The sequence below is a fragment of the Scyliorhinus torazame genome, chromosome 3 (assembly GCF_047496885.1).
Source record: "Scyliorhinus torazame isolate Kashiwa2021f chromosome 3, sScyTor2.1, whole genome shotgun sequence".
In the NCBI taxonomy this organism is placed as follows: Eukaryota; Metazoa; Chordata; class Chondrichthyes; order Carcharhiniformes; family Scyliorhinidae; genus Scyliorhinus; species Scyliorhinus torazame.
In genome coordinates, this window is record NC_092709.1 from 206,258,995 (window position 1) to 206,284,288 (window position 25,294).

The window sequence follows — 25,294 nt, forward strand, 5'->3', positions numbered from 1 at the left end:
GCAATCAGCGGCACACGTGCCCTTAGTCACCCTTACATCCTGTCTGTCATTATTCCTGACAATTCCGTGGTTGATGAGATGCCAGTGCCCAGAGCGAGGGTGCTTCCAGGACATCTTATTTCGGTTTGGGAGTTGGAAAACTGCGTTTGTGAGAAAAAGCTCATGCTCAGCGCAGACTTGCAGGACTGACTCTGGCGTTAAATCAACAAGTATGATCAGCTTGTCTGACTTTGATGTCATGAACCCGAGGTCTTCATAGAAGACCGTGTCTGCGTGGGTTTCCTCCGGGTGCTCCGGTTTCCTCCCACAAGTCCCGAAAGACGCGCTTGTTAGTTGAAATGGACATTCTGCATTCTCCCTCGGTGTACCCGAACAGGCGCCGGAATGTGGCGTCTATGGGCTTTTCACAGTAACTTTATTGCGGTGTTAATGAAAGCCTACTTGTGACAATAATAAAGATTATTATTAGAAGGTTAATTTGGTTTAAGTGAGGGAGAGTGTTGCACCGTCAGCCTCACTCCCTACACCCACGTCCACCTGTATCCAATGTAAGGACATGTCCAGACAGTTGGAAGTAGATCATGGCGCAGTGGATTACCAGGACATCTTCACTGTCTTGTCCTGCTCTTCGTGCTCCACAACATGTTGCTGATTCTGCCTTCCAGCCCGCTGAATGTATTAGTAGTTTCCTCCACGCTGTCCGCTAGGAACAGATGTCACATGGTCAGGCAGACAAGCCCTGTCTCACCAAGGGCTTAGGCCCATCGGCTACCCTCAGCTGGTTTAGCCCGCCTGTTGAGATGGTTTTCCAGGTGTGGCCATTGTCGCATGCAAACAGCTACTTGGAGCCACAGGTGTCCAATGCAGGCGATCTGCTCTGAGATCCCCTGACACAGGTATGAGACCCAACAGAGACATCCATATATCCCTTGCATCACACTCAATGGCTCATTCACAAAGTTTTATTTGATATAACTTAGCAAGTGCCTCCTGAGGCAGAGTAGTTGGATTGGAGTAGATTGCTCAGGCACAGATACTTTTTAATTATTCAATAATCCATGTCATAGGGCAGTGGGTGTGGAACTTACCACCTGAAAGGGCGGTAAAGGCAGAAACCCTCAATCATTGAAATCAAGAGCTGTGATAAAGTGGGATGAGGTGGGATCACTCCTTTTTGACTACCATTGACACAATGGGCGGAATCAAATGTTCTTCAGGAGGGAGACTCGGAGATAAAGGGGGGCCATATAAAATTGGGTGGGACTGGGGTTCCTTTAACCTGCCTGATAAAGGACAGCCTCCAGTTAAGGGCCGTATCGCACCTTGGCTGACATTCTACTAGCAGTGGGTGGGGCCACCAGGAAAACACTGGTAGCATGTCTGCGGTCGAATGGGAGGTCCCTCCTACTTGGGCAACCTGTACTCCATGGAGGAACCCATTGATGGAAATGGTCGCACACACATGGAGACCACCCCCCACCCCCACTGCCCCTCATTCGGATCTAACTGGCTGGCCTCGGCAATCATGCCTCACCCAACTTTTTTACAGGGCTCCACAGTACCAGCAGTGGTCACCGTTCCACTGCCAGTACAAAGGAACTGCCAGTCTAGTTTGACCAATATCTCTTTGAGACAGAATACCTGCCCTGAAGATGCTGTGGATCCTGTCGCCAACAAGCTAAGTGCCTGATTGACGTTTAATTTGGATGAAGGGGCCTGGAATGACCCTGGCATGGTTTCCACCTGCTCTCCTGTCCACTGCTGTGACCATTAAATTCTGCCAAATTGGACAAATGGTCTCTTTCTGTGCTTTTTGTAAATTTCCGTGACACTGTGACTGTCAATTACTTGTCTCTCCATAAACCTCTTCCTATCTCTCTCGCTCTCTCTCTCTCTCTCTCTCTCTCTCGAGAGAGAGAGAGAGAGAGAGAGAGAGAGAGAGAGAGAGAGTCAATTTTACGAAAAATACTATGGGGATCACTGAATTTTTCACTGAAGTTCACCAGGCTCCTATTAATGGAGCATATAGAACTGAGGCCTACTGTGCATCCAAGCATGGTGGGCATTTTAGTGTTCACAAGGTTTATTAAGGCCTTATGTTTAATTATAATCCAGCCTGATTCCCGTAATGGAGTTAGCGACCATAAGGAACACATCATTACTCATTGCTTACTATAAACAGGTACTGCAGAGGCCACCCTGTGGAAAACCTGTAATTCAAAAAGGTGCAACATTACGTGTCTCTGATCTACTAGTTTGCACACTGCTCAATATTCAGGACTCAAAAAAATCAATTTTCCTGCAGAGCATTGGGTCTTTCCTCTCAATATCCACCCCACAAAGGACGAGTTAGTGAATCAAACATCCTTCTAAGTTGTCAATTTTCATTTCCTGAAATATCTACTGTTTTATATTCTACCCTTGAGAGCTTGTCAATATGCCAGAGCAATGTACCAGGAGCAATATTTTAATATTGTAATGAGATGATATTGCATTTTAATGCAAGGCCAGCTGATTTGATTACAGCTGTTTACCACACCCTTGCAGCAGTGATCTTATTATTGCCCCCCAACTCGGTTTTATTTTGTTTTAAAAGGGAATCAATGAGTTTGTCCTTTAAATCAGAAAGCAACATTCTAAAACGAATGGGCGGTGCTATTTGAGAGAGAAGCATAATTATGTCAATCCATATTTCTAGCTTGTAACTTCTTTTTAATTTAAATCACCAGTAGAGCTAATGGCAAACTTAGTGAGCTAAAATTCCGAACATTTCATTGCATGAAATTCTTGCTTCACTGATGTAAATAAACAATTACCTGAGGCTGCTGCAGAATCATCAGGGCCATATAACACAGCTCTTCAAGTGTACTGGATGGCTGGAAAAGCAAAACATAAATGTCCTCAGAAACTGTTCCTCAGAATCCCTACAATTCATAGGGAGGCCATTTGGCCCATTGAGTCTGCACAGACACTCCGAAAGAGCACTCTATCTTTGCCCACTCCCCACAACCCCACTGTCATGTGAGAGTACCTTTAAGACATGGATGTTTAAGCAATGTACTTTTAAGAAAATAGTGATGTCAGAGAGTGGGTGGAGCTGGGCTTTAGATCAGCCATTTTGCAGTTTAGTTTTGCAGTTTCAAAAAGAGCTTGTGTGTGTCTGGGTGTTTCCAGAGAGCTGCAGTTTTAAAAAACAGCTTGTGTGTGTCTGTGTTTTTCCAAAGAGCTGCAGTTCAGAGAAAAAGAGCTTGGGGAGTGTCTGTGTTTGCAGTGAGCTGGACTTTGGCCATGAAAGACTATCTCTGGATCATTTGGGTGATTTAAACTCATAATAGTAAAGCCTTTAACCTGATGTGATTCTGTTTAAAGGTGTTAAGTCTCTTGGAAGTTTGAAGGAACATTTTGAGGAATTATTTACTGTTGCAATACTTTCTGAGTTATCTTTGAAGTAAGGGGTGTTAAGAGATCCAATGTTTATTTAAGATGTTACGTTGAGTTCATGGAACAAACATTGTTTTGTGTTTAAAAACCCACGTGTCCATAATTGTAATCCCACACCTAGGGAACAAGCCGTGTGCTAGGAAAAGCAACAAATACATTAAAGGGGGAGGTTGGTTGAACTCCATGATACATTTTGGGGTTCTGAAAACGCCTCGCCCATAACAATTGGGTGCTCGTCCGGAATAAAAGTCTATCTATTGGATTGGCTTTTGTGAACTTAAAGACAGTGAAGGATTGTTGCTTTTCCGGTGTGGTATTTTAGTTTAAGTGGGGAGAGTGTTGTGCACAATGGCTCTTTCAGAGGCTCAGAAGTTTTTGGGGTTGGAGAATGTCACACGTAGTACTTTACGGACAGAAACGAAAAGCAGACTGTTAGATTTGGCAAGAACATTGCAGTTAACATTACCTGACAAAATGCGAAAAGGTGAGGTTATTATGGCGGTGGTTAAGCATTTAAAGTTGCCTGAGATAGAGTTTGGCTCATTGGAAATGGCAAAATTCAGTTGCAAATTAAACAAATGGAACATCAGAAAGAAATAAAGCGGCTGGAATACGAGAGTGAGAGAGAGGAAAAAGAAAGAGAAAGAGAGAGAGAGAAAAAAGAAAGAGAAAGAGGGAGAGAGTAAAAAGAAAAGGAGAGAGAAGAAAGGAGAAAAGAATAGCCAGAGCAGAACAAAAAGAAAAAGAAAAGGAGATACAGATCAGGGAAAAAGATAAAGAGAGGAAGTTCGAACTTCAGAAAATGGCCATGAAACATGACAATTAGTTAAAATTGGCAGACGTAAAGGGAAACGTACAGTTAGATGGTAGTGATGAGGATAGTGAGAAAGAGCGTCATAGTCAAAGGCTTGGTGGGAATCTATTTAAATAGTCCAAGCATTGCCAAGGTTTGACGAGAAGGAAGTGGAAGCCTTTTTCATTTCATTTGAGAAGGTAGCTAAACAAATGAAATGGCCACAGGACATGTGGGTGTTATAGATTCAAACAAAGCTGGGAGGTAGAGCTAGTGAAGTGTTTGCATCACGACCGGAGGAGGTATCTGGAATGTATGAGGCGGTGAAGAAATCCATCTTAAGTGCATATGAGCTAGTGCCTGAAGCTTACAGACAAAGGTTTAGAAATTTAAGGAAAGAATTTGGTCAAACATACATAGAGTTTAAAAGTTTCAAACAGAGGAATTTTGATAGGTGGATAAGGACTTTGAAAATGGACCAAACGTATGAAGCTCTCAGAGAAATTATGCTTTTGGAGGAGTTTAAAAATTCAATTCCTGATGTAGTGAGAACTCATGTGGAAGAACAGAGGGTTATAACTGCGAGATTAGCAGCGGAAATGGCAGATGATTATGAATTAGTTCATAAATCAAAGATTGGTTTCCGACATCAGTTTCAGTCGGTGAGGGCTAGAAACTGGGGACATGAGAAATACTCAAGTGGTAAAGGTAAAGGTGATCTGATGGGAGACAATTGTCATGTAGAGTACTTTTAAGATATGGATGTTTAAGCAATGTACCTTTAAGAAAACTGTGATGTCAGAGAGTGGGTGGGGGCTGAGTTCAAGTCAGCCATTTTGCAGTTGGGTTTTGCAATTTAAAAAGTGCCTGGCTGGCTTTGCTGAGAGCAGTTTAAAAGTGCCTGGTTGTTTTGCTGTGAGCAGTTTAAAAGTAGCAAGCCAGTTTTGAGACAGCAGCTTGAGAAGTTCTGGTATGCTGTGAGTGCTTGAAGGGAGAAAGCCAGGTTTGAGAAAGCAGCTTGGGGTGCGTCTGTATGTTTCCAGAGAGCTGCAAGATTTGAAAAGCAGTTTGTTTTGCAGTGAGCTGGAGTTGCTGTGACCTCTGCCATAAAAGACCATCTCTGGATCATTTGGGTGATTTAAACTCATAATTGTAAAACCTTCAACCTGATGTGATACCGTTTAAAGGCGTTAAGTCTCGTGGAAGTTTGAAGGAACATTTTAAGGAATTATTTACTGTTGCAATATTTTCTGAGTTATCTTTGAAGTAAGGGGTGTTAAGAGATCCAATGTTTATTTAAGATGTTAAATTGACGGGCAGCACGGTGGCACAGTGGTAGCACTGCAGTCTCACAGCGCCGAGGTCCCAGGTTCGATCCCGGTTCTGGATCACTGTCCGTGTGGAGTTTGCACATTCTCCCCGTGTTTGCATGGGTTTCGCCCCCACAACCCAAAGATGTGCAAGGTAGGTGGATTGAACAGGCTAAATTGCCCCTTAATTGGAAAAAATGAATTGGGTATTCTAAATTTATTTTTAAAAAGATGTTAAATTGAGTTCATGGAATAAACAGTGTTTTGTGTTTAAAACCCCACGTGTCCATGATTGTAATCCCACACCTAGGGAAAAAGCCGTGTGCTAGGAAAAGAAACAAATCCATTAAAGGGAGAGGTTGGTTGAACTCCATGATACATTTTGGGGTTCTGAAAACACCTCGCCCATAACAGTTGGGGGCTTGAGGGGGATAAAAGTCTACCTATTAGATTGGCTTTTGTGAACTTAAAGACAGTGAAGGATTGTTGCTTTTCCGGTGTGGTATTTTAGTTTAAGTGGGGAGAGTGTTGTGCACAATGGCTCTTTCAGAGGCTCAGAAGTTTCTGGGGGTGGAGAATGTCACACGTAGTACTTTACGGACAGAAACGAAAAGCAGACTGTCAGATTTGGCAAGAACATTGCAGTTAACATTACCTGACAAAATGTGAAAAGATGAGGTAATTATGGCGGTGGTTAAGCATTTAAAGTTGCCTGAGATAGAGTCTGACTCATTGGAAATGGCAAAAATTCAGTTGCAAATTAAACAAATGAAACATCAGAAAGAATTAAAGCGGCTGGAATACGAGAGTGAGAGAGAGGAAAAAGAGAAAGAGAGGAAAAAGAAAGAGAAAGAGAGAGAGAGGAAAAAGAAAGCGAGAGAGAGGAAAAAGAAAAGGAGAGAGAAGAAAGGAGAAAAGAAAGAATAGCCTTAGCAGAACAAAAAGAAAAAGAAAGGGAGATACAGGTCAGGGAAAAAGATAAAGAGAGGGAGTTTGAACTTCAGAAAATGGCCATGAAACATGACAATCAGTTAAAATTGCAGACGTAAAGAGACACGTACAGTTGGAGGAGATGGATGAGGATAGTGAGAAAGAGCGTCATTGTCGAAGGCTTGGTGGGAATCGATTTAAATATGTCCAAGCATTGCCAAGGTTTGACGAGAAGGAAGTGGAAGCCTTTTTCATTTCATTTGAGAAGGTAGCTAAACAAATGAAATGGCCACAGGACATGTGGATGTTACAGATTCAAACAAAGCTGGGAGGTAGAGCTAGTGAAGTGTTTGCATCACGACCGGAGGAGGTATCTGGAACGTATGAGGAGGTGAAGAAATCCATCTTAAGTGCATTTGAGCTAGTGCCTGAAGCTTACAGACAAAGGTTTAGAAATTTAAGGAAAGAATTTGGTCAAACATACATGGAGTTTCAAAGACTCAAACAGAGTAATTTTGATAGGTGGATACGGGCTTTCAAAATAGACCAAACGTATGAAGCTCTCAGAGAAATTATACTTTTGGAGGCGTTTAAATTCCTGATGTAGTGAGAACTCATGTGGAAGAACAGAGGGTTATAACTGCGAGATTAGCAGCGGAAATGGCAGATGATGATTAATTAGTTCATAAATCAAAGATTGGTTTCCGACATCAGTTTCAGCCGGTGCGGGATATAAACTGGGGACATGAGAAATACTCAAGTGGTAAAGGTAAAGGTGATCTGATGGGAGACAATAAAGAGAGTGTACCTCAGATTAAAAAAGAAATCCAGGAGGGTGGAAAAGAAATGAAAAGTTTCAGATGTTTTCACTGTAATAAACTAGGCCATGTAAAGTCACAGTGTTGGTGGTTGAAGAAAAGCACTGGGAAGGCTGATGTGGTGACACAGGATAAGACAGTGGGTTTGTTAGAGTGGTAAAGGAAAGCCCAAGGGAAGCGAAGGAGGTGCAAACGATTGTGCAGCCTGTTCAAGAAGTAATTGTTAAGAAGGTGCCAGATGTCTTTCAAGAATTTACTTGTGTGGGTAAAGTTTACTCATGTGTATCAGGAGGAGCAGGTAAAGAAGTCACAATTTTAAGAGATACAGGGGCTAGTCAATCTTTAATGGTAAGAGATGAGGAATTATGTAGTTTGGGAAGAATGTTGCCAGAAAAGGTGGTGATATGTGGAATTCAGGGTGAGAGGAGTAGCGTTCCATTATATAAGGTAAGGTTGGAAAGTCCAGTGAAGAGTGGTGAAGTGGTAGTAGAGTAATAGATAAACTATCTTGTCCAGGAATACAGTTTATCTTGGGTAATTATATAGCGGGATCGCAGGTGGGAGGGATGCCTACTGTGGTTGATAAGCCAGTGGAAAATCAGTCAACTGAAGTGTTGAAGGACAAATATCCTGGGAATTTTCCCGATTGTATAGTAACAAGGTCGCAAAGTCACAGGTTAAGACGAGGAGAAATCAAAGAGTGAAGATGAAGTTGAAGTGCAATTATCAGAAACGATTTTTGATCAGATGGTTGAAAAAGAACAAGAACAGGTGGAGGATAAGGCGGATATCTTTAGTTCAGGAAAATTGGTGGAGTTACAACAGAAAGATGTAAAAATAAAACGGATATATCAGAAAGCATATACGGAAGAGGAATCTGAGAGTATACCAGAGTGTTATTACCGTAAAAATGATGTCTTGATGAGAAAATGGAGACCTGTACATATGCAGGCGGATAAAAAGTGGGCAGACGTTCATCAAGTAGTATTGCCAGTGGGGTATAGAGAGGAGGTGTTGCAAGTTGCACATGAGGTACCAGTGGGTGGTCATTTGGGAATAAGGAAAACTCAAGCTAAAATCCAGAAACATTTTTATTGGCCTGGACTACATAAAGATGCAGTTAAATTTTGTCAATCATGTCACAGATGTCAAGTGATAGGGAAACCTCAACCAGTGATAAAACCAGCACCCTTAATTCCCATTCCAGCATTTGAGGAACCTTTTACAAGGGTCCTAATCGATTGTGTAGGACCACTTCCTAAAACAAAAAGTGGGAATCAATATCTTTTGACTGTAAGAGATGTGGCTACTAGGTTTCCAGAGGCCATTCCAGTGCGTAATATTACAGCTAAAAGGATTGTGGAGGAGTTACTTAAATTCTTTACTAGATATGGACTACCCACAGAAATTCAATCGGATCAAGGATCAAATTTTACTTCAAAATTATTCAAAGAAGTTATGGGTAGCTTAGGAATAAAAACATTTAAATCAACTGCGTACCATCCAGAATCGCAGGGAGCATTAGAAAGGTGGCATCAGACATTAAAGACAATGTTGAGGGCGTATTGTCAAGATTATCCAGAGGATTGAGATAAAGAAATCCCATTCGTATTGTTTGCAATTAGGGATGCACCTAATGAGTCTACCAAATTTAGTCCTTTTGAACTAATTTTTGGTCATGATGTAAGGGGACCACTTAAATTGATTAAGGAAACATTGGTGGGTGAGTAATCGGAAATTACACTATTGGATTACGTGTCAAATTTTAGGGAACGATTAAATAGAGCAGGTGAATTGGCTAGACAACATTTGAAAGTTGCACAAAATGTGATGAAATGGGGAGCGGACAAGAAATCCAAAGTTCGTAGTTTTGCCAGTGGGGATAAAGTTTTAGTGTTGTTACAGTGTCCCCAGTGGGAGGGGAGCCTTTAAAAGCTAGGTTTTGTGGACCGTATCAGATTGAAAGGAAATTAAGTGAGGTGAATTATGTGGTAAATACACCAGATAGAAGGAAGAATCACCGAGTGTGTCATGTGAATATGCTTAAAAGGTACTTTGAAAGGGAAGGAGAGAAAAGGGAGGTTTTAATGATTCTAACTCAAAGTGACGAACCAAATCCAGATGACTGTGAATTTGACATACATCAAATTAAATTGGATAATGAGGATGTTCTTATAAATTGGGATGAATTGTTAAGTTACCTTCCAGAGGAAAAACGAACTGACCTGAGTTATTGATATCACATGGGCAAGTTTGTCGAGATAAATTGGGAAGTACTCAAATGGCTATACATGATGTAGAGGTGGTAAAAGCTGCTCCTATCAAATCACATCCATATAGATTGGCACAGGTTAACAGAGAGTTTGAGAGCCTGCTGAAGAATGGCATAATTGAAGTGGGTTGCAGCCAATGGAGCTCACCAAAAGTGATGATACCTGGACCAGATGGTACCCAACGGTTGTGTGTGGACTATCAAAAGGTGAATGCTGTTACAAGAACGGACTCTTATCCTATCCCACGTTTGAAGGATTGCATTGAGAAAGTGGGACAATCTGCTTTTATTTTCAACTTCCGGACATGGAAAGAACATTTAAAACATCGTATGGAGTTCTTCGATCGACTTCAGGAGGCGGGTTTGGTGATGAACCTAGCCGAAAGTGAATTTGGAGAAGCCTGAATCACTTTCCTTGCGGAGTTTCCGATACCTTCGCGACAAAGGGAAATAATGCAATCTCTTAGCATGAATGAATTTGATCGACCCTTTGTGCAAAAGATTTGTGGCGTGATTACTCCACTGATGGAATTGCTAAAGAAACCTAAAAAATGTCAATGGACAGCGGACTTTCAACAGGCATTTGACTGCCTGAAAGCTGTGATCACCAATGCTCCTGTATTGGAGAACTGCAAGGTGCTCTGTGGTCAGATTGAACTAAAGTATCTGATTCTAAAGAGAAATGCTGAGGAGTAGAGGAATGGATGGATCGTGCAGAGACTTTGTTCAAAGAGTCTGTCAATCGAGAAGGATTTTGGTTGGAGGAAGAAGAGCAAAGAAAAATGGACTATATTATTATACCTGTTTGCATGTGTTGTTTCTATTAAAAAACGAAAAGGTATATTTACTGTGTACATTTCTTAGTGGATGGTGCAAAAGTGAAAAATGAAACCATCTTGAAGTTGATGGGGTTTTTTTTTCTTGGGGGGAGGTGTCATGTGAGAGTACTTTTAAGACCTGGATATTTAAGCAATGTACCTTTAAGAAAACAGTGCTATCAGAGAGTGGGTGGAACTTGGCTTTAGATCAGCCAATTTGCAGTTTAGTTTTGCAGTTTGAAAAAGAGCTTGTGTGTGTCTGTGTGTTTCCAGACAGCTGCAGTTTGGAGAAAAAGAGCTTGGGGAGTGTCTGTGTTTGCAGTGAGCTGGATCTCTGCCATGAAAGACTATCTCTGGATCATTTGGGTGATTCAAACTCATAATAGTAAAGCCTTTAACCTGATGTGATTCTGTTTAAAGGTGTTAAGTCTCTTGGAAGTTCGAAGGAACATTTTGAGGAATTATTTACTGTTGCAATATTTTCTGAGTTATCTTTGAAGTAAGGGGTGTTAAGAGATCCAATGTTTATTTGAGATGTTAAGTTGAGTTCATGGAATAAACATTGTTTGGTGTTTAAAAACCCACATGTCCATAATTGTAATCCCACACCTAGGGAACAAGCCATGTGCTAGGAAAAGCAACAAATACATTAAAGGGGGAGGTTGGTTGAACTCCATGATACGTTTTGGGGTTCTGAAAATGTCTCGCCCATAACACCGCACATTGATCATGGCTAATCCACTTAACCTACACATCTTTGGATTGCGAGAGAAACCAAAGCACCCAGAAGATACCCACGCACAAACGGTGAGAACGTGCAAAATCCACAGTCACCCAAGGTCGGAATTGAACCCAGGTCCCTACTGCTGTGAGGCAGCAGTGCTAACCACTGTGCCACCATGCCACCCTATAACTCTTTACACGTATGTGGACTGTATAATCAGAATGACATATAGGTTCTCACCTGTGGCTGAGGAACTGCAGAAAGAAAGGAAGAACACAGGCCGTCTATCTAAAAACAAACAATTCGGAAATTAGCATCAGAAAGTGAAGAATCTCTCTCTTGGAAGCTTGACTGAATTCAGATCAACAACTACAAGACATGGACAGTGAATTTCTAAAAGAGAAATGGAGTGAAGTCACTCTGATCTATGCAAAGTTAAAATTTATTGAAGCAATTGCTTTATACAGTATCACAACAAATATTCTTAAATATTTATATCTGATACATGAATTTCTAAAAGTGAAATGGAGTGAAGTCACTCTGACCTCTGCAAATTTAGACAACAAATATTTGTAATCATTTATTTCTGATACAGCATGGACTAAATTAGTCTCAACATTAAATTAACGAAAAATATTCTGGTAATAAAAATAAGAGATCCAAGGCAATAAAAATAATTATTTGGGGTGGCACGGTGGCATAGTGGTTAGCACTGCTGCCTCATGGTGCTAAGGACCCGGGTTCGATCCCGGCTCCGGGTCACTGTCCGTATGGAGTTTGCACATTCTCCCCGTGTCTGCGAGGGTCTCACCCCCACAACCCAAAGATGTGCAGGGTAGGTTTATTGGCCACCCTAAATTGGAAAACAAAAATAATTGGGTACTCTAAATGTATAATGTTAAAAAAAATGTTTTAAAATATTGAAATAAAAACTAATTTAAATAGATTGTATTTTTAATCAGACAAATGTGTAGATGAGCTCAGGTCATGGTTGTGACTCTCGCATTTTAATAATAAATGGCATATTATGTGTACATACATTGCATTTTTCTGATTTCTTTCCTTTTTAAAAAAAATATTTTTATTCTCCTTTTTCACATTTTCTCCCAAATTTACGCCCACCAACAATAAACAATAAGCAGTAATGAATACAATGCCATTCCCCATACCAACAACAACACTTCCATCCTCCAACCAAACCCCCAAACTGCAGCCCGCATGTTAACATCAACAAATCACAAAAAGGAATCCGGAATCACCCATAGTCACCATTAACACATACAGTCCCACTCCCCCAACTCTCACAACCCACCCCCCTAATGTTCGATGCTATCCAATTCTTGAAAGTGCATAATGAATAACGCCCACGAATTGTAGAACCCCTCCATCCTTCCCCTCAGTTCAAACTTAAACTTCTCAAGAGTTAAGAATTCCAACAGGACCCCCCCGTCACGCCAGGGCACAGGGTGGAGAGGTTGCTCTCCATCCCAACAGGATCCGCCTTCGGGCGATCAACGAGACAAAGGCTACAACATCTGCCTCCGCAACCATTTCCAACCCTGGCTGGTCCGACACCCCGAATATGGCCTCCCGAGAGCCCGGGTCCAGTTTCACGTGCATGACTTTAGAGATTACCCTAAAAACCTCCTTCCAGTAATCCTCCAGCTTTGGACAGGACCAAAACATATGAACGTGATTTGCGGGGGGCCCCTGCAACGTTCACACACATCTTCTACCCCTTCAAAGAGCCAGTACGAAGTCTTACAACACCAGGTTAAAGTCCAACAGGTTTGTTTCGATGTCACTAGCTTTCGGAGCGCTGCTCCTTCCTCAGGTGAATGAAGAGGTGTGTTCCAGAAACACATATATAGACAAATTCAAAGATGCCAAACAATGCTAGGAATGCGAGCATTAGCAGGTGATTAAATCTTTACAGATCCAGAGATGGGGTAACCCCAGGATAAAGAGGTGTGAATTGTACCAAGCCAGGACAGTTGGTCGGATTTCGCAGGCCAGATGGTGGGGGATGAATGTAATGCGACATGAATCCCAGGTCCCGGTTGAGGCCGCACTCGTGTGCGGAACTTGGCTATAAGTTTCTGCTCAGCGATTCTGCGTTGTCGCGGGTCCTGAAGGCCGCCTTGGAGAACGCTTACCCGGAGCTCAGAGGCTGAATGCCCTTGACTGCTGAAGTGTTCCCCAACTGGAAGGGAACATTCCTGCCTGGTGATTGTTGCGCGATGTCCGTTCATTCGTTGTCGCAGCGTCTGCATGGTCTCGCCAATGTACCACGCTTCGGGACATCCTTTCCTGCAGCGTATGAGGTAGACAACGTTTTGCCGAGTCGCACGAGTATGTACCGCGTACCTGGTGGGTGGTGTTCTCACGTGTAATAGTGGTATCCATGTCGATGATCTGGCACGTCTTGCAGAGATTGCCATGACAGGGTTGTGTGGTGTCGTGGTCACTGTTCTGAAGACTGGGTAGTTTGCTGTTCAAAGAGCCAGTTCATCCTCGCCCTCGTGAGGTGTGCTCTATGTACCACCTTCAGCTGTGTCAGTCCCAACCTCGCGCACGAGATAGAGGCGTTCACTCTCCGGAGCACCTCACACCAGAACCCCTCCTCCATACCCTCTCCCAACTCTTCCTCCCACTTTGCTTTGATCCCTTCCAGTGGTGCATTCTCCTCTTCCAAAATAGCCCCGTAAACCGCCGTCACTACCTCCTTCTCCAGTCCCCCTGTCGACAGCACCTCCTCCAGCAATGTGAAGGCCGGCCCCACCGGGAAGCTCTGTATCTCCTTCCTGGCAAAATCTTGAACCTGCATGTATCTAAACATTTCCCCCTGCTCCAGCCCACACTTCGCTCCCAGCTCCATCAATCCTGCAAACCGAACCCCATATTATGGACTTTGATAGGTGGTATAAGAGATGGGAACTGTTTTAACCTTGAAATTCCGAAGCCCTCTAACGGAAATTTAAGTTAATAATAATAATAACCTTTTATTGTCACAAGTATGAAGTTACTGTGAAAAGCCCCTAGTCGCCACATTCCGACGCCTGTTCAGGTAAGCTGGTACAGGAATTGACCCCGTGCTGCTTGCCTTGTTCTGCATCACAAACCAGCCGTGGCAGCCCACTGAGCTAAACCAGCCTTGGTTGGATTGTGAATTAATATTGCGAATTACTGGATTATGAATTGATATTGCATTTAAGAAAACACTGCCTATTAGATCAAATGGCTGCTGCTAGAAAATAAAATTTGGGAAAGCAGTAATTCCCAGCGGTTTTCCTATTAAAAGCATACATTCCTGTAGTGGTGAAGAAAAGAAGAGCACCGTGATTGCCTAATTTCAAGATTGCCAAAATGTCAAACCCAGGCATCAGCACAGAGATGGGGCTACTGATAGATGGTCTGAAGATAGTTCCACTTTTAACCCGATTGAAAATCGAGACAAAAACATGGGCCTGGTTGCCAACTGGAGGCACTTGAACCCAAGATATTATGGGAAATAATTATTCTGTGTTATTGGTGTAATTCCAACATCATGATTTAATGAATTGTCCCACTGCGAACGAATGAAATAACCCATGAAACATATAATTCCGACACTGAGAATGATGAAGATGACTGCCATAAAGGAATTGTGAGTCTGGTGATGGCAGATGGCGACATAGTGGTATAGTGGTTAGCACTGTTACCTCATAGCACCAGGGATTCAATTCCAACCTTGGGTGACTGTCTGCGTGGTGTTTGCACTTTCTCCCCGTGTCTGCTTGGGTTTCCTCCGGGTGCTCCGGAGTCCTCCCACAGTCCAAAGATGTGCAGGTTAGGTGGATTGGCCATGCTAAATTGCCTCTTAGTGTCCAACAGTTAGGTGGGTTACGGGGATTGGGGGGGGTGGGGGGAAGAGTGGGCCTAGTTGGGGGGCTCTTTCAGAGGTTTGGCGCAGACTCGATGGGCCAACTGCCCTCCTTCTGCGTTGTAGGGATTCTATGAAGCATCGTGTGCACCGCATACTCCTATATAGTGGGGCAGAACCAGAGGGACAAAATATGATAGATCACAAGTTAGATATTGAAAAATACTTAAAATCAAATTGTGATAAACAGGAAGCGGCTATATGGTCCAGAGGTAATTGGCTCCCGTATTTCATATTGTCTAAAAGGATGGGATAACTGGAGGAATGCAACGATTGCGTGACGGCTGGAAAGTCTACTGGGAAATATAAGAACTGTCTGAATGTCCAGGATAATGCATTAACAGTGAAGGCCATGGACTGAAGAAGGGGATACAAGAATGGAAAATAAGGAAGTGTAGCCCAAACTATATTAATGGGTCGGATGATGAATCCCGGGTGAGAACACTTTCAGTGCGGTGGATAGGGCCTCAGATCGGGTGTACATGGGATCTAACAGTAGGAGGCCGTTAAGACTTCAACAGCCAAGAAGAGGTTACAGCTGGACTAGACAAAATAGTAGAGTGGTGGATGGTGAGCTATTACAACAAAGGAGCAGAGCAGGAGCCCTCATGACCGAGAGGTCTTGTCATGGCTAACAAGTTAGGGGGAATGAAGCGATACGGGAGGCTAAAAATGAGTTGAATAGAAAGGGGGAGGGGGGGAAAACTGGGCACACAGACAAGGCTGGATGTAAGCTTTGATGTTCTTCAACCGAGTACTATAATGAAACAACCCAAGATCCAGGACATCTTATGGGTGAACAAAACATTTAAAACAAGTTGGAGGAGTGTGTACTGAAGTTTACGTCTTTGGGTGACCCTAAGAATATAAAATTGATTATGTTCAGTGATGTCTTTCACGTAAACCTTGTACAGGAGGTTTCAAGTGCAGCGAGTTTTATAATATTTCTGTGCACGAAAATGGGAAATGTCCATTGACTTGAAAGCCAAAAAAATAAGACGAGCACTAAAGAGCACCCAGACTGCAGACTCTCACAGCTGACATGGCATTCTTTTTATAAAAATCATTAGGGAAAATGATGTGGGAATGACAAAGAATATGTTCCAACATAGCATTATATTGACAATTGATCCCTTTGGGATATCGTACACACCACAAAGAGTGTAAGTGAAAAAAGGTTATGAATTCATATTGTCAATCCAAAAGAAATGGTGAGAGAAAAGGAAATCTCTCCAATGAGTTGATAGTAGCCATGAGTCGTCAGATTGTTTCACCAAAATAAATGCCTGTAGTGTAAAATTAATGGGGGTATTAGAAGAGGGATGACTCAGGATTTAGTAAGGACACGGTGAGTCCACACAGACTAAGATTAAAGAATTTTGGTTTATTTACAATCGTTATATAGAACTCCCGTTAGATCCCCGGGTCTCTCCACGGTCAGTGTCTTACCGGCTGACCTTTTATAGATCGCTGAATGGAGTTCTCCCGTTACTCAGCAGGGGGAGCTCGTACTCCGCGAGAACCACAGAGAAGATAATCATTCCCACCCCGTAAGTCCGTTGAGGGATATGACACAAGATGTCAGTTCTTAAAATGTGTAACTTATTTCTCCATCTTCAGTTTTGTTTGTCGAAAAAGAAAATGAACTTGTTATATTTTTTCCTTTTTTTTAGAAAAAGAAGGGAATCTGTTAAAGTTGGAATTGTGCTGCAATAGATGGCATACTTTAAGTTAGGAATTGAGAGCAGCTGTGCCCAATTGGGTTAGAACGTCGTTATAAGAGTATAAAACTATTTCCTGTTGGAGGTGAGGAAAATAATGAGTCTGTACCTTAAGACAGGTTTTACAGACTTCCGGGTGCGGCGATGACCAGCTAAGTCGCACGTTTCGGCTGCTCCCGGTGGAAAGGACTTTTGGGCTCTTAATAGGAGCCCCAACGCCAATTTTAACGGCTAAAAACACTGTGCGATAAACCAGAAGGGAATCCCCCCTGGACACGGATAGAAAAAGGAGGGGAAAGTGGCCGGATTGCGGTGGATCCTCTAGAGCAGCGGCCAGGAAGGCAGGCGCAAAGCAAGATGGCGTCGGAAGGAGGCAGTTTAGTATGGGGCCCTGACCAACAAGAGTTCCTGCGGCGTTGCGTGGAAGAACTTAAAAAGGAGATGAAGAAGGAGCTGTTGGCCCCGATATTACAGGCGATTGAAGGGCTAAAGGAGGAGCAAAAGACCCAGGAGCAGGAGCTTCGGGTCGTGAAGGCAAAGGCTGCTGAGAATGAGGACGACATACAGGGCCTGGTGGTGAAGGCAGAGATGCATGAGGCACAACACAAAAGGTGTGTGGAAAGGCTGGAGGTGATGGAGAATAATGCGAGGAGGAAGAATTTAAGGATTCTTGGTCTTCCCGAAGGTGCAGAAGGGGCGGACGTCGGGGCATATGTGAGCACGATGCTGCACTCGTTAATGGGATCGGAGGCCCCGACGGGCCCGTTGGAGGTGGAGGGAGCCTATCGAGTTATGGCGCGAAGACCGAGGGCTGGAGAAATTCCTCGAGCCATAGTGGTGAGATTTCACCGATATAAGGACAGAGAGATGGTCCTCAGATGGGCAAAGAAAACTCGGAGCAGTAGGTGGGAGAACGCGGTGATCCGCGTATATCAAGATTGGAGTGCGGAGGTGGCGAGAAGGAGGGCAAGCTTTAATCGGGCCAAGGCAGTGCTGCACAAAAGGAAGGTTAAATTTGGAATGCTGCAGCCGGCAAGACTGTGGGTCACACATTAAGGAAAACACCACTACTTTGAAACGGCAGAAGAGGCGTGGACATTTATTGTCGAGGAGAAACTGGAATAAGCGGGCTAGAAAAAGAACGTTTGGGACAAAGTGGTGGGGCGAATATGTGGGGTGAAGAGGGGGAAAAGGGGGAAGAGATGATTTCCCAAGTTGTCAATCCTGCGACCCTGTAACTTTTCTCTCTTCCCCATGTCGTGGGGGAGGGGGGGAGGGAGGATGAGGAGCTGGGGGCGCCGGCCATTGGGGGCGGGGCCAAATGGGAAGCGCGGGCTTTGTTCCCGCGCTATGGTAATCATGGCGGGAACAGGGAAGCAGGAAGGAGGGGGCCTCGCACAGTGGGGGCCGAGGTCACGGGGGGAAGCCGAGGTCGGCCAGAGTTTGCTGACTTCTGGGAGCAACATGGGGGGTGCAATTACGCTAGTGAGGGATCTAGCGGGGGGGGGGTGGGGGGTTAACTGGGTTGCTGCTGCTGGGGAGAAGGGGGAGCTGGTATGGGGTGGGGTGGTCGGGGCGGGAGGGCGCCATTGGGGGGCGATACGGCTACGTGGGAACCGGGTGAGGAGCTGGATTGAAAAAGGAGATGGCTAGTCGACAAGGGGGGGGGGTAAAGAGCCCCCCAACCCGGCTGATCACGTGGAATGTGAGAGGGCTGAATGGGCCGATTAAAAGGGCACGGGTACTCGCACACCTAAAGAAACTTAAGGCAGATGTGGTTATGCTGCAGGAGACGCATCTGAAACTGATAGACTAGATTAGACTACGCAAAGGATGGGTGGGGCAGGTGTTTCATTCGGGGCTAGACGCAAAAAACAGGGGGGTGGCTATACTAGTGGGGAAGCGGGTAATGTTTGAGGCAAAGACCATAGTGGCGGATAGTGGGGGCAGATACGTGATGGTGAGTGGCAAATTGCAAGGGGAGGCGGTGGTGTAAGTGAACGTGTATGCCCCGAACTGGGATGATGCCAACTTTATGAGGCGTATGTTAGGACGTATCCCGGACCTAGAGGTGGGGAGGTTGGTGATGGGTGGAGATTTTAATACGGTGCTGGACCCAGGGCTGGACAGATCGAGGTCCAGGACCGGAAGGAGGCCGGCTGCAGCTAGGGTGCTTAAGGACTTTATGGAGCAGATGGGAGGAGTAGACCCCTGGAGATTTAGTAGACCTAGGAGTAAGGAGTTTTCGTTTTTCTCCTATGTCCACAAAGTTTATTCACGGATAGACTTTTTTGTTTTGGGAAGGGCACTGATCCCGAAGGTGACGGGGACGGAGTACACGACTATAGCTATTTCGGATCACGCTCCACATTGGGTGGACCTGGAGATAGGGGAGGAAAAAGAACAGCGTCCACCCTGGAGAATGGACATGGGATTATTGGCAGATGAGGGGGTGTGTTTAAGGGTGAGGGGGTGTATTGAAAGGTACTTGGAACTCAATGATAATGGGGAGGTTCAGGTGGGAGTGGTCTGGGAGGCGCTGAAGGCAGTGGTTAGAGGGGAGCTGATATCTATTAGGGCACATAAAGGAAAGCAGGAAGGTAGGGAAAGGGAGCGGTTGTTGAAAGAACTTCTGAGGGTGGACAGACAATATGCGGAGGCACTGGAGGAGGGACTGTACAGGGAAAGGCAAAGGCTACATGTAGAATTTGACTTGTTGACTACGGGTAACGCAGAGGCACAATGGAGGAAGGCACAGGGTGTACAGTACGAATATGGGGAGAAGGCGAGCAGGTTGCTGGCCCACCAACTGAGGAAGAGGGGAGCAGCGAGGTAGATAGGGGGGGTGAGAGATGAGGAGGGAGAGATGGAGCCGGGAGCGGAGAGAGTGAATGGAGTGTTCAAGGCATTTTATGAAAGATTATATGAACCTCAGCCCCCGGATGGGAAGGAGAGAATGATGTGCTTTCTGGATCAGTTGGAATTTCCTAAGGTGGAGGAGCAGGGGAGGGCGGGACTGGGAGCATGTGCTTGAGACGGAGGAAGTAGTGAAAGGGATTGGGAGCATGCAGGCGGGGAAGGCCCCGGGACCAGACGGATTCCAGTTGAATTCTATAGGAAATATATGGACTTGCTGGCCCCGCTACTGATGAGAACCTTTAATGAGGCGAGGGAAAGGGGGCAGCTTCCCCCGACTATGTCAGAGGCAACGATATCGCTCCTCCTAAAGAAGGAAAAAGACCCGCTGCAATGCGGGTCCTATAGGCCTATTTCCCTCCTGAGTGTGGACGCTAAGATTCTGGCCAAGGTAATGGCAACGAGGATAGAGGATTGTGTCCCGGGGGTGGTTCATGAGGACCAGACTGGGTTTGTGAAGGGGAGACAGCTGAACATGAACATACGGAGGTTGCTCGGGGTAATGATGATGCCCCCGCCAGAGGGGGAAGCGGAGATAGTGGTGGCGATGGATGCCGAGAAAGCATTTGATAGAGTGGAGTGGGATTATTTGTGGGAGGTGTTGAGGGGATTTGGCTTCGGGGACGGGTATATCAGGTGGGTACAGTTGCTGTATAGGGCCCCGATGGCGAGTGTGGTCACGAATGGACGGGGGTCTGACTATTTTCGGCTCCATAGAGGGACCAGGCAGGGATGTCCTCTGTCACCGTTATTGTTTGCACTGGCGATTGAGCCCCTGGCCATGGCACTGAGGGGTTCCAGGAAGTGGAGGGGAGTACTTAGGGGAGGAGAAGAACACCGGGTATCTCTGTATGCAGATGATTTGTTGTTATATGTGGCGGATCCGGCGGAGGGGATGCCAGAGATAATGCGGATACTTGGGGAGTTTGGGGATTTTTCAGGGTATAAACTGAACATGGGGAAAAGTGAGCTATTTGTGGTGCATCCGGGGGAGCAGAGCAGAGAGATAGAGGATTTACCGTTGAGGAAGGTAACAAGGGACTTCCGGTACCTGGGGATCCAGATAGCCAAGAATTGGGGTACATTACATAGGCTTAATTTAACACGGTTGGTGGAACAGATGGAGGAGGATTTCAAGAGATGGGACATGGTGTCCCTGTCATTGGCAGGTAGGGTGCAGGCGGTTAAAATGGTGCTTCTCCCGAGATTCCTTTTTATGTTCCAGTGCCTCCCGGTGGTGATCACGAAGACTTTTTTCAAAAGAACTGAGAAGAGCATTATGAGTTTTGTGTGGGCTGGGAAGACCCCGAGAGTGAGGCGGGGATTCTTGCAGCATAGTAGGGACAGGGGGGGACTGGCACTACTGAGCCTCAGCGAGTACTACTGGGCCGCCAATGTTTCAATGGTGTGTAAGTGGATGGGAGAAGGGGAGGGAGCGGCGTGGAAGAGATTGGAGAGGGCGTCCTGCAGGGGGACTAGCCTGCAAGCAATGGTGACGGCGCCGTTGCCGTTCTCACCAAAGAAATACACCACAAGCCCGGTGGTGGTGGCTACGTTGAAAATTTGGGGGCAGTGGAGACGGCATGGGGAGGGATGGGAGCTTCGGTGCGGTCCCCGATAAGAAACAATCATAGGTTTGTTCCGGGGAGAATGGATGGAGCATGGCAAAGAGCTGGGATAGTACAATTAAGATATCTATTTGTAGATGGGACGTTTGCGAGTCTGGGAGCGCTGACGGAGAAATATGGGCTGCCCCAAGGGAATGCATTTCGGTATATGCAATTGAGGGCTTTTGCGAGGCAACAGGTGAGGGAATTCCCGCAGCTCCCGACGCAGGAAGTGCAGGATAGAGTGATCTCAGAGACATGGGTGGGGGACGGTAAGGTGGCGGACATATACAGGGAGATGAGGGGCGAGGGGGAGATCATGGTAGATGAGCTGAAAGGGAAATGGGAAGAAGAACTGGGGAGGAGATTGAGGAGGGGCTGTGGGCTGATGCCCTATGTAGGGTAAACTCATCGTCCTCGTGTGCCAGGCTAAGCCTGATACAATTTAAGGTGTTACACAGGGCGCATATGACTGGAGCACGGCTTAGTAAATTTTTGGGGGTAGAGGATAGGTGTGCGAGATGCTCGAGAGGCCCAGCGAATCACACCCACATGTTCTGGTCATGCCCGGCACTACAGGGGTTTTGGGTGGGGGTGGCAAAGGTGCTTTCGAAGGTGGTGGGGGTCCAGGTCAAACCAAGCTGGGGGTTGGCTATATTTGGGGTTGCAGAAGAGCTGGGAGTGCAGGAGGCGAGAGAGGCTGACGTGTTGGCCTTTGCGTCCCTCGTAGCCCGGCGCAGGATATTGTTAATGTGGAAGGAAGCCAAACCCCCGGGCGTGGAGACCTGGATAAACGAATCGGACGGACTCTCAGGGATGTTATTGTATATGTATAGGTATTTGGTATCTGTAATTGTATATTGGATTATTGGATTGTATTTTTGGAGAGTATTTATTTTGGACAAGGCAGTTGCCATTCAGTTTTGTTTTTGTTTATATATTATTTATTTATTTGTTTAAAACTGGCCACGGTTATTTATATTGCTTTATTGTTGTGTAAAAGAAACACTATGTATTGTTATGTTTGGCCAAAAAGCTTGAATAAAATGTTTTTTTTTTAAAAGACAGGTTTTACAGAGTAAATGCACAAACTATTCCAATTCTCCCCTGACACCATGTGACTACTTTTAATAATAATAATCTTTATTGTCACAAGTAGGCTTACATTAACATTGCACTGAAGTTACTGGGTCACTGTCTGTGTGGAGTGTACACGTTCTCCTTGTGTCTGCGTGTGTTTCCTCTGGGTGCTCTGGTTTCCTCCCACAAGTCCCAAAAGACGTGCTGTTAGGTGAATTGGACATTCTGAATTCTCCCTCTGTGTACCCGAGTGGGTGCCGGAATGTGGTGACTAGGGGATTTTCACAGTAACTTCATTGCAGTGTTAATGTAAGCCTACTTGTGACAATAAAGATTATTATTATTAAAAGTAGTCACATGGTGTCAGGGGAGAATTGGAATAGTTGGTGCATTTACTCTGCAGTCTTAGAAATAAACCTGTCTTAAGGTACAGGCTAGCGTCAGATTCAGTATTTTCCTCACTTCCAACAGGAAAAGATTCACAGAAAATTGCAGCCTCCATACCGGCGTGAGCGCTTCTCAGCCCAGATTCGCATCAGAGAGAACATCGACCCGGGCGGAAAATCCGGAGAGAATAGGGAACCGTGTGATATAAGGAATTTCCAGAGAGATTGCGTTTTCCAATTTTCCCCGCCCCTTTCCGGTGACGTAACAGGGTTTAATGCCCACAAAGGACGTGAAACTCATTTTAATGGGTTTTAATAAATTCAAATATCGTTAGCCAGTCCCATCGCCACGTGATTCTCCCCCCCCCCCCTCACTGAATATTCAAAGCTAGCCTACGTGCTGTCACTGCCACGTTGGCACAGTGCCAACCTGTGACAGGGAAAGGGCCCTTGTGGGTGCCCCATGGCAGGGGTGGTCCATTTAGTGTGGTGGGGCAAGAGCGGACAGTGAGGGGAGGGCATGCAAACATGGGGGGAGCAGGCACTGTGGGGAGGGGACGATACTTCCATGGTGGTGGTGGGAGGTGGAAGTGTTCGTGCAGGGAAGTGAGGAGTTTGTTGACTGTCTAGGTTGGAGGGGAGTGGGGAGGATGTTAAACCTCAGTGCTGATCGGGGCACCGATCTCTACTGAGTCGGGTGGCGGCTCTATCAGGCTGCCAGAGTGATGCTGTAAACTCCACCCACTCATTCTTTTCTCTCAGAGAGGGTCAAGATCTGGAAAGAAACCTGGTGTGTGCAACTTGAGAGCTACACACCAGTTTTCAGTCCGAGTCTGACACTTCGAACAAATATGGTAAGATTCACCGCTGCAGTTTTCACTTCCTGCAGTCTGCATCATAAGATTCACCGCTGCAGTTTTCACTTCCTGCAGTCTGCATCATTGTGATGAACGGTTACTGCCTTATCATCATGTAAGGTGATGTCCCCTTTAAGACCAGGCTTGGAACCCTGGGGACTCCGCCTCTGGCTCCGCCCATCTGGGAGCCATACATAAAGGCCTGCCTCATGGTCTGTATAGCAGTCAGCTCTCGTCCAAATCTGTAGCATAGTTATTAGCCTAATAAAGCCTTCTTTACAGTTTAATCTCTAAGCATCATTATTGAGGGCACCTCAATTTATTAGGCTAAACTAGATTCAGGATGGACGCAGGCCTAAAACCAGAGAAGCTCAATCTGGAAGCACGAACGCCGGAGGCAAAGGAAATTTTTAAATACTGGCTGCGGTGCTTCGAGGCCTACCTGGACTCCGCAGAGACTCCCATCCTGGGGCCACGCAAGCTGCGTCTACTCCACGCCCGGGTGAGTCACAGAATCTCCGCCACGCTCGAAAAGGCGACGATTTATGAGGAAGCGATTGAGTTGCTCCGCAAGCGGTTTGTCAAACCCGTCACTGAGGTGCACGCCCGGCATCTGCTCTCTACCTGCCGGCAGCGCTCGGGGGAAATCGCTCGACGGGTTTGTTGAGAAACTCACCGCGCTGGCCAGGGACTGTGACCATCAGGATGTGACAGGGGAAGTCCATATGAACCTGCACATCAGAGATTCTTTCGTGTCCGGCATCCGCTCGACCTACATCCGGCAGCGACTGCTCGAAAACGGGGCAAAAGACCTCCAGGAGACGCTAACGCTCGCCTCCTCGCTGGAGGTGGCCCGACATAACTTCGGTACGTACCCCGCGGACTCTGCCAGCCCCCGCCGGACTTCCTCAGACTCACCCGTATTACAGGCCTGCGCCACGCGGCGACCCGCTCACCATGGGGGCACACCTTGCTACTTCTGCGGGCAGGGCCAGCACCCACGCCCACGCTGCCCAGCCCGCTCCGCGATCTGCAGCGACTGCGGGAAGAAAGGGCACTTTGCGAGGGTCTGCCTGGCCAGACCCAGGGGCCAGAAAAACAAAGAACAGCCGGCCCGAAAATCAGGCTCTCAGGCCCGCAGGCCTCGCGATGCTGCTGCGCACCGACCCGACACGTCCTCTTCTGACGCGTCATCAGCCTCGTGCGAATCATGGGAGCGGCCATCTGGTCGGCGGCCATCTTCTCGACCCGACACGTGCGACCAACGGCAGCGGCCATTTTACGACTCCAACTACCCGCGACTGGGTGCAATCACCCTCGATCAAACTCGGCCAAAACACCTGCAGAACTCCATGATGCAGGTCCAGGTCAACGGGCACGACACTGCATGCCTCTTCGACTCCAGGAGCACGGACAGCTTTATCCACCCTGAAACGGTAAGGCGCTGCTCCCTACGCACCCATCCCACATCACAAACCATAGCCCTCGCATCTGGGTCCCACTCAGTACAAATCACGGGGTACTGTATTGCGGATCTCTCGATCCAGGGTGCCAAATACACCCGTTTCAAATTTTATATCCTCCCTCACCTCTGTGCCCCCCTGCTGCTCGGACTGGATTTCCAGTGCAGCCACCGAAGCCTGACACTGAAGTTCGGCGGACCCTTGCCCCCCCTCACGGTGTGCTGCCTTGCGACACT

General features: G+C 46.1%; 1 protein-coding gene across 5 annotated transcripts in view; it reads right to left on the reverse strand.

The window, feature by feature from the left end:
* The window catches only part of nmu (neuromedin U), a 116,013-nt gene that overhangs the window by 82,814 nt on the left and 7,905 nt on the right, over positions 1-25,294 (reverse strand). For all 5 annotated transcript variants that reach the window (XM_072496785.1, XM_072496788.1, XM_072496784.1 and 2 more), the window contains exons 3-4: positions 11,347-11,394; positions 2,817-2,876 (exon numbers count right to left, since the gene is read on the reverse strand). In XM_072496785.1, the coding sequence (XP_072352886.1) occupies positions 2,817-2,876; positions 11,347-11,394 (108 nt within the window). The remainder of the gene's footprint in view (positions 1-2,816; positions 2,877-11,346; positions 11,395-25,294) is intronic.